Raw genomic sequence first — 9,722 nt, 5'->3', positions numbered from 1 at the left:
TGGGCGCCCCCCCAAGGCCTAGTCCGAATTGGACTAGGGGGAGGGGCTGCGCCCCCTCCTTCCTTCTCTTCTCTTCCCCCTTTCCTTGACTCCTACTCCTACTACTTGGAAGGGGGGAATCCTACTCCTGGTGGGAGTAGGACTCCTCCTTGGTGCGCCTCCTCCTAGGCCGGCCACCCCCTCCCTTGCTCCTTTATATACGGGGGCAGGGGGGCACCCCATGACACACAAGTTGATCGACGGATCGTTCCTTAGCCGTGTGCGGTGCCCCCCTCCACCATATTCCACCTCGGTCATATCGTCGCGTAGGCGAAGCCCTGCGCCGGTAGAACATCATCATCGTCACCACGCCGTCGTGCTGACGGAACTCATCCCTGACGCTTTGCTGGATCGGAGCCCGGGGATCGTCATCGAGCTGAACGTGTGCTGAACTCGGAGGTGCCGTACGTTCGTTACTTGGATCGGTCGGATCGTGAAGACGTACGACTACATCAACCGCGTTGTCATAACGCTTCCGCTTACGGTCTATGAGGGTACGTGGACAATACTCTCCCCTCTCGTTGCTATGCCATCACCATGATCTTGCGTGTGCGTAGGAAATTTTTTGAAATTACTACGTTCCCCAACAGGCCTTGTTTACATGGCTTGAGGAATTCCCTAATCTAGAACAGGTGTGGTTCTCACATGCGTATCTTTAGGCTAAAGTGTTCGTTTGGCCATGAACTACAGATAGGCTAGCCCAAAGGGTATTCCCGCATCAATCATTAGTCCACTTTGCTGCCAAGAACCAGAGAGCATGCATCACCTATTGGTGTAATGCCCCTTCTCACAATGAGTCTGGTATGATGTTATGCATAATTTAATCTACAACCTTTGACTCCATCAGGGGATTCGGCTATCTGTGAATGGCTATTTCATATGGGCATGGTCACCCTTGCCAAAAGACGTGCTATTGTTTTCTCTAAGGCCATCTTAGGCATGCATAAACTATGGCTTGAGCGCAGTGGTAGGACCTTTGACAGAATTGCATCAAGCCAGCAAGTGGTGGTGGACAAAATCTTATAAGAAATCAACCTAGGGGAATTCATGTAGAGTACTAGTAGATGTTTGCGATATCTTGTGGGGCCTTTCAGCCATGTATATCCTCCTACAAATGTAAAACTCTTCTTCACTCTTAATATAAAACACGCGCAAAGCTTTTGCGGGTTCTAGAAAAAATATCAACCTAACAACCAACTTCCAATAGGAGAACTATCACTTACGCGCCATTCCACTAGCATTCTTACAACATTTCTTTGTATGTACAAATTTCACTTCCATCCCCACCATTGTAAGATTTTTTTTCAAAAGACATGTTCAAAAATAACTTTCGAAACATGTCTATCAAGTATGTAGGAAGGGCAATTAGCAACATAGTAACAACTTTTCACAACACTCCAGAAGGTTTGCTTCATGTTGTTACTTGATATATCATCATATCTCTGATGAATATTTTGGGCAAGTTCTTGCATGTCCACCTCAATTTTCTTGTCCATGTGACTTGTTACTGCCTTGTTCTCCTCGGTGTCCTATAAATTGCATCATTAGTACAATGGTTTAAAATGTAGAAGTTGAAAAATTATATTTTAGTTATAAAAAGCAACTTGTAGCTATGAGGTATGAAATATGTGGACCAGTTCACAATAGTTATCATAAATATATTACATGCCCATGTAATACGGAATTGTAGCTTATATCAAAAATATGTGGCTCTTTTTCCAATAGGAAGTACCTCTTGTAGTTTGTGTGTACATGCAAATATTGTATGGAGCAGATAGCAACAAAAGAAAACACCCGTTGCACCGACAAATGAAAAGAAAATACAATTACCAATGTATCACGTGGTTAACCACAAAAATGTCAAGAAAATTAAGCATAAAAGTTACCTGTGAAAGTAACATCCTGTGGTGAAGGCTGTCACAGATAGAGGATGCAAGTTGAATAAACCAAGTATTGTCCTTGCTATTTACCATAGATGATGCTTCACCAATTCGTCCAGCACAAATCTCGATAATTTTAACTAGAAGCAAAGATGTTTGTTTGTCATGAACCATGCATGACCCTGCTTCAATAACACTCATACCGTTTGTGCCATCATCTCTATTTATCTCTTGCATCATCCATTCGATCCACTAGAAGTTCAAAAATATATATTAGAATTTTTGTCTAAGAGAGACCATTGCATTTAATAACTCCCAGACATGCGCAATTGCTCATTTAACTTACAACGCAACGTAACAAATTATTGATGTGCATGGGTTCTTCACCAACATGTAGCGCCTTTTGTGCCAATAAATCAATAAGCTTCTCAAGTGCGCCCACAAGAATTTCCACTTTTGCATCTCCTTTAAGCCTAGATGCACAATTTGTGTCATACAAAGCATATTTAAAATGAAAAGAGTCTATAGCCAAAGACTATGATTTTCTAGTAGTACAGTGACGAATTACTACATGGTTGTGCTTAAAGATATTATGTGACATTTTATCAAGTAAAAAGGAATTATTATTCAAGTATGGGGATCTTAATTTCTACAAAATAAAAATGTATTGCACATATGTATCTTAATTGTTCACTGGTGGAAATTATATACCAAATTACTAGGATTAGTCAAAAGTGGTCCAATTAAGCATGCAAATATTTACCATTTGACGTGATGATTTAGACTGTATATAGGGATGCTCGGTTAATGTACTTACCATGATACATCATTATTTCCTTCATAGAGGCCACCATGCATAAACCGTTCCACCATTTTATTACCCGACAAATCGCTACGAAGATATTTAGAGATAATGTTGGCCATCACTGATGCTCTGGACCATGCAAGTCGCTCTGTGGCACGACTTGGTTCAAAAATGCAAGCAGCGGCTAGAAAATAAGCTCTCAATACATCTCTTGGAGCCACCCCAAAAGCCTCGAGGCCGTTCTCTGTAAACCACCTACGTACATGGAGATATAAGTTCTCATGCAGGAAAACGAGATATAATTAACAAAATACAGAGTATTACGTAAGATTGATGCATACTTTTGTAGGCCATGCCACTCAAGCTGATGTTGGACTTGGCAGCGATTGAAATCACGCTTTGCCAGCTCGAGATAGGTGTTGTTGTTCACAAGTGGCATCCTGCCAAAGCCATTCAGCTTATCACAGAGCGACTTGCAACGAACAGACTAAAATTGTTTAAAATTGATTGATGCACCGTCGAAAACCATTATTGTTTTACCTGTAGAGCGTCTTCCCAATCCAGACATCATCATCACCGCCATATTGATCTAGGTAGATTCTTGCTTCTACACGCGGCAAGCTTGCATACCAAGGAAAGTCCAGTGTATATTGTACCTATGATAGGGTTCAAATTTTTATTTATCTTATTTCAACTTTTTTTTATTGTACCTATGATCACATACGGAGTTATTTATGTTCTTGTACGTATCCATATAAGGTTAGTTTGTTTCGGTGTTTAAAATAGTTATATTAATATGAACTGCAAGCCCTTTCTAGGTGTTGAGAGCTACGTTCTCCACTTCCCATTTTCTATCTAAAGCGATTGTTTAGTAGGATGATGTACCGTAAAAAGTCTCGTGTTTAATTACCTCGCCTGGGAGATCCTTTGAAATGATCCATTTGTCTCGGATCGTGTCCTGGGCCTCCCTTTCTCTAAGGAACTCATAGGAGAATCTCCCTGCACGCTGCAGCACGTCCTCTCCGGGAAATCTAACCTGAGAAGCCCTGTTCAGGTTGTACATCCCAGTGACCGCCTGTGTTGATTGCCCCACGAAACAGAAGAAGTGCCCATCCTTCTCAAAGTTCTCGAACACACCTGCGGATCGGCATCGGTTATGTTTTGTTTGTCACGCGACGTAAAAGACTTGCACTCGGGAGATAATATAATGCACAACATTACAACACCAGTATTTTGATTCAGAAGAGGGAAACTATGGGTCGTACGTACGTGGGGAGACGTTGTATCGGTGCAGCCGCAGCAGCCGGAACGCCATGGCTGTGTCGTCCACGTCTACTACAGCAGAGTTCCTCGCCCAGCATATCCCGCCCTCAGTCCAGTGCCTACAGCATATATGAGCAAAGAGGTTAGAACAAACTTTGGTCATGGAGCGAGAAGAAATTTAAGGTCAGCAAAACACGGTTATGAAGGAGGAACCAAACCTGTGGACATAGTCCAAGCACTGTTTGATTTCTTGCTTGAAGTAGCGCGAGATCCCAAGACGCTCCAGCCGATCGACGGCCCAGATGTGCTCGAAGAGATCGACCGGGTAAACATTGGGAACTGAAAAATGCATGGTCAGTCAAAGAGGAACAATGCACTCCAATCCAATATCAGTGCTGCATGCATCGATCGAACGGGGAACGGGTTTCATTAATTGATCTCTTACCCCCTCCGTCGAACTTCTTCACGATCCTGTCTATATACTCGAAGCATTTTGTGTCACCGGTCTGCATGAGGGCAGAGGCTGTAGCCGCCGGAGAAAACAGGAAGGACCCGTCGCTGGACTGGAGCCTGAGGATCTTGCGCCAGTCCACCCCGGGCATCCCTTCAAGGGAATGCAGGATCGTCGTCGGAATGCTGTGCATCATCTCCATCGGAATCCTACGGGTCAAATTAATCAGAAATGTTAGCCTCCATCGACATGGAAAGAAACTGAAGGCAAAGGTGCTGCACTTGTCTAGGAGGATATATACTTTTTGAGCTTCACTTCTCTGTTGGCATATATGCGCTGCAGAGCATGGTGGTCATACGGGAAGACAACGTCCAGCCTCCTGGCCGCCTCCAGGAGAGAAGGGAAGGCGATCTCGAAGCCGATGGGCATCGACTCCGAGTCCTCCTCGGCCAGCCTCCACATGTTGTCCTCCAGAAAACTCAGCCCTGATCGAGTGAACAAAACACACGTTCAGTTTCACCAAACACATTCCTGGTTCAGTGTGCGTGCATGCGTACCTCTCCTGCAGTTTTCGGGGCCGAGCGACCACTTGGTGAGAGCCACGACGCAGGCGAGGGTGTTGGTGATCCGGTCGTAGGCGGAGAAGAGGGCCGCGTCGCCCCAGGACCCGTCGGGCAGCGGGTTCCCGAGGATCCACCGGAGGGCTGCGGCGAACTGGGCCCCGTCGCCGCCGTCGAGCCTCGGCACCAGGGCCACCCAGGCCGTGTCGTACGCTGACACGCTGATCTCGCCGTCGCCCATCGACCCGAGCATCGCCTTCACCTGGTCGATCAGCGGCTGCTCGAGCTCTGTCCCAGGAATCACATGGTACTCGTCGACGTAGCGTGCTTCCTCTTCGGGCCGTTCTAGAATCTGGACGTCGTTCCCGGTAGGGTTCGCTTGCAGCCGTGCAGGTACTACATCGCAACAAACGAACGCACGATTACAAATTTACAAGATTGACATATCAAAAATAATCAAATATGCGTACAGAGCGTCAGAGCCACACGTGCACACTGAGAACTGTCTAACCTAGAATAATGGTTAAAATGTACTCCCTCTGTTTTTATTTAATCTCCATATTGGTTTTAACTGAAGTCAAACTTGTAGAGAACAATATGAACATTTGAAATAACAAATTTATATGATGTGAAAATATATTCGGTGATGAATCTAATGGTGTTGATTGGGTGATGTATATGTTAATATATTTTTCTACAATTTGATGAAATTTTATCAACTTTGACTTTAGACAAAAAGTAAATAAAAACGGAGTATCAAACTACATGACTTTGAGATGACCGCAAGTCAAACGTGTGTACCACTATCTTTTCACTAGCCCCCCCCCCCCTGTCGTTCCCGCTAGGGCGACTCGCCCAAACCCTAGCCGCCAGGGGCGCGAACTCCCTTTTCCCCTTCCTTCTCCGCCGCCGGGGGACGCCGCTGGGCTAAGCCCCGGGGCCGACGGCGGTGGCGGGGGACTCCCTCTCTCCCGCGTCTTAGGGGTGATGCGGAGCCCCTAAACGTGTGGTGGCACGGCTGATCTAGTCTTTGCGGCGCAACGGCGATGGCTGCGGCGGGCGACGACCTGGTGGCCAGCCCTGCCTCGGCCGGCGGCGGCTGCATGCATGGCGGACGGCCCAGTCACGGGCTGCGACGTGGGTTATGGGCGCGGAGGCCGGCCCTGATCGGACGGGGGCGACGGTCGGTTTTGCTCCGGCGGCGCGCCATCGGGCTTCGGATCGGCGGTGGCGGCTAGGGCCTGGAGGACTGGTTGGCGGCGCCTTCGGTCATATCTGATCTTGCCGGTGCAGTCGGCAGTTGTGGTCATCTCCTTCGACGGAGGTGGTCGGCCTGAGGCTGGGTGGTCGGATCACGAGATCCGCCGTCTAGTCCCGGCTGCGAGTCAGGGAGACATAATTGCCGGTGAAAACCGAGCTGATGAGCGGCAATGGCGGTGTTCTGCGCCGTTACCTTGATGAAGGCATCGTCGTGTAACTATTATCGACCCACTCGTACTGCTTCAGGGGAAACCCTAGGATCTTGTCTTCCAAGTTGGATGATGGCGGCACTGCGGTGTTGTTTCTCTCTTGGGAGCATCGTTTGTGGAGCAGCGCCGAAAAACAGAGGCAGGAGGTGGAGCGGCTTCGCGTTGCACGGAGCTTCGGTGGAGATGTCAAGTCATGCCTGCCCGACATGTGCTAAGCTATGTCATGCCTGTTCGGCATGTGCTACGCATGACAGATCTTCCAGAGACTTCAAGCTGTGTCGGCTGGTGGTACTTGGCGGCATGGTGCTGCGGTGTACCGGCGGCGATCGCGACGTGCTCAGCAGTTTGGACGTAGGGAGGTGGTGCCGTTAGGCGTCGTGGTGGCGTTGACGGATGGTCGGACTGGTAAGGATGATGCAGATTTCTTTCCTGAAGATGGACCAACGGTTCGATAATGATGTTGGCTTCTAAAACGTGTGCATCTGGTGTATGCTTTAGGTTTGCTGTACCACCGGTAGATTTTGATACGTTATGTGGATGGATCGGCGACGACACCAATTTTAAATATGGGCAGTGAGAGCACTCCATATTATCGAGTTTGTAGGTGTTAGTTATACCTGGCCATGGCCACCTCGGCCCGAAAAAGCCTGACCCGGCCCTACCCGACCTTGTCGCTGGGCCGGGCCTAGGCCTACATTTTGAGCCCGATGGCCGGGCCTGGGCCCGTTGTATCTGCAGTTTAACGAAGAGGCCCGGCCCGAGGCCCGACGGGGTTTTTGCGTGATGGGCCAGGCTTGGGCCTGATTTTTAGGCCCGACGGCCGGGCCGGGCTCGGGCCTAGGTTTTTCGTGTCGGACTTTGGTAGGCCCGGCCCGGGCCAAGGGATGGCCAGGTACAGTGTGAGTGGTGGCTTCAGATGGCTTGAAGTATATTCTTATCAGACATTTGTTGAATAATTAATAAAGATGACTGTATGCATCGATTGATGCAGAGGCCCGAGGTTCTAACCTCCTTTTCCAAGAAAAAAACTACATAACTTTGACTTTGACTTCACTTATAACTACATGACGTTGACTTATAATAACTATAGAATAATGATAGGAGTATCAAAGCTTCAGCTCCAGGCCCAGTTTGACGTGACCAACAAGGAATTGCACGCAAAGTTGGCAGAAGTAACATGGACGGCCGCAATCTCGTACCGACTTTCAACCGATAAGAAAGGCAGGGAATTTCATCGTTTTTGCCACAGAGCCTCACTGATTTCTATCAGTGGGAGCATGAAGTTGTGTGCTAGCTAAAGGCACCTTATCCAAAGAAATCAAACGAAACCTTTTCTGATCACGTCTCTTTTTGTGGGCATATGAACTTTGCATAAGCACACCCTCTACTATCCGATCTAATCCTTCCTAACTTTCACGTGGCAGTCTTAGTCGAATCTCTGATCATATTATTCGGTAACCAAATTGGTAGACCGGCCGGATATTCGACTCAAAAGAACGCCGGGCCCGTACTTACTTAGAGACCAAGTTCGGCGCCAGGAAAGCATGCATCGATCCTACGTAGTACTAAGATAGCGTGAGCTTAATTGAATGGGTGAGCTTCACCTAGCTAGGATTTTGTTACAGCGATCAACGATGGTGATGACAGTATCATATCATAGTACTGACGGTAACAAGAATAATAGTACGTGTCGAGGATCTTTCTATCACCGGATTGACTTTAAACTGCAGAAGCATTTTTCTCCCTGTAGTTGCATGCTTTTGGATCTGACGAGAAAGCTGCATCCTTTGTTTTTCTGTTTTTGCAGGGGAAAAGCTAAATTCTTTGTTCAACTGTGGATTTTTCATACAGGTTTCGATTCCGTTTCTTCATGAGGCCGAAAACTATGTAGCTAGCCGCTGACGCTGTCTCATCTACTCTCTCCGTCCGAAAATATTTGTCGGAGTAATGGATGTATCTAGACCCAATTTTGTTCTAGATACACCCAGTTTCATCCATTTCTCCGACAAGTATTTCCGGACGGAGGGAGTACTAATTAGCGTGTTGTGCGCTAAAAATTCTCAACCCTACTCCCTCCCGGCTAAATATCTGGTGCTCCCGTGCGAGCTCCACAATCGGATCTTGATCCGGTGGTTATCTGCGGGAGCACTCGAACCTGCGCGTAATTAAGGGACTCTTAGAGGGGCTTTTCGCAAATTTCTAGATCAGCTCAAGTGACCGTTGGGTTGAGATCAAATGGCCGAGCTCGCACAAGAGCACCTAAGTTCTTCCTTTTCACTTGTACACATTCTCTTGTGTTTCTGACTACTCTGTTGGCATCTTTCCGTCTCCTCGGTGAAATCCGAACCCTACCCTCTTGGTACTTTGTCGCTATCTTTCAAACTCCTCTTGCCCATAATTGACACAATATGTCATTTTGCCAAAAATAGAAATACTTAGATTTGCTTGACGGATAATTTATTCTTGTCTCACCCCGGACTCTAGTACATATTCTTCTCGTGTTTTCTTTGTACTTTGTCATTATTTCTCGAACTCCCGTTGGGGATAATTGACATAATATGTTGTTTTGTTAAAAAAAAGAAATTCTTAGATTCACTTGACGGATAATTTGTATTTGTCTCACTGACCCCCCCCCCCCTTCTACTATGTATTTTCTCATCTTTTCTTTTTTTACTTTATCGGTATCTTTTGAATTTTGGCAATAAATGAGTAGATGCCACTATATGTTGTTTTGGAAAAAAAATCCTTAGATTCACTTACCGGATAATTTGTTCTTGTCTCGCCGACCCCCTCCCTCTAGTAGGTATATTTCTCGTGTTTTCTCTGTATACTTTGTCTATACCTTTCGAATCTTGCTGATAGCTGACACTATATGTTGTTTTGTAAAGAGAAATCCTTCGATTCACTTAAAGGATAATTTGTTATGGTCTCACGGACAACCCCCCACCTACTACTAGGTATTTTTCTCGTGTTTTCTTTGTACTTTTGTCGGTATCTTTCAAATCTTGGTGATAAATGTCACTATAAGTCGTTTTGTAAAAAAGGAAACCCTTAGATTCACTTAACGAATAATTTGTTCTCGTCTCACCCCCCTATAGTAGGTATTTTTCTCATGTTTTCTTGTACTTTGTCAGTATCTTTCAAATCTTGGCGATAAGAATTCTTCGGATTCACTTAACGGACAATTTGTTGTCTCACCGACCCCCCCCCCTCCCCCCACCCTCTAGCTGGTATTTTTCTCGTGTCATCTTTGTA

The 9,722-nt window shown here is 46.4% G+C and overlaps 1 protein-coding gene across 1 annotated transcript in view; it reads right to left on the bottom strand.

Annotated features, from left to right (window-relative positions):
* Positions 1–1,144: 1,144 nt before the first annotated feature.
* Positions 1,145–9,722, bottom strand: part of LOC119303875 (ent-copalyl diphosphate synthase 1, chloroplastic-like) — an 11,207-nt gene continuing 2,629 nt past the window's right edge. The window contains exons 3-14 of the mRNA XM_037581025.1: positions 4,996–5,394; positions 4,740–4,923; positions 4,433–4,647; positions 4,206–4,326; positions 3,994–4,106; positions 3,635–3,861; positions 3,265–3,380; positions 3,066–3,164; positions 2,737–2,979; positions 2,266–2,392; positions 1,926–2,171; positions 1,145–1,568 (exon numbers count right to left, since the gene is read on the bottom strand). Coding sequence (XP_037436922.1) covers positions 1,344–1,568; positions 1,926–2,171; positions 2,266–2,392; positions 2,737–2,979; positions 3,066–3,164; positions 3,265–3,380; positions 3,635–3,861; positions 3,994–4,106; positions 4,206–4,326; positions 4,433–4,647; positions 4,740–4,923; positions 4,996–5,394 — 2,315 coding nt within the window. The 3' untranslated portion in view covers positions 1,145–1,343. The remainder of the gene's footprint in view (positions 1,569–1,925; positions 2,172–2,265; positions 2,393–2,736; positions 2,980–3,065; positions 3,165–3,264; positions 3,381–3,634; positions 3,862–3,993; positions 4,107–4,205; positions 4,327–4,432; positions 4,648–4,739; positions 4,924–4,995; positions 5,395–9,722) is intronic.

Source organism: Triticum dicoccoides, chromosome 1B (genome assembly GCF_002162155.2).
Source record: "Triticum dicoccoides isolate Atlit2015 ecotype Zavitan chromosome 1B, WEW_v2.0, whole genome shotgun sequence".
Lineage (NCBI taxonomy): Eukaryota > Viridiplantae > Streptophyta > Magnoliopsida > Poales > Poaceae > Triticum > Triticum dicoccoides.
The sequence above is the reverse complement of the archived record's forward strand: the minus strand, read 5'-3'. Positions and strand labels throughout refer to the sequence as shown.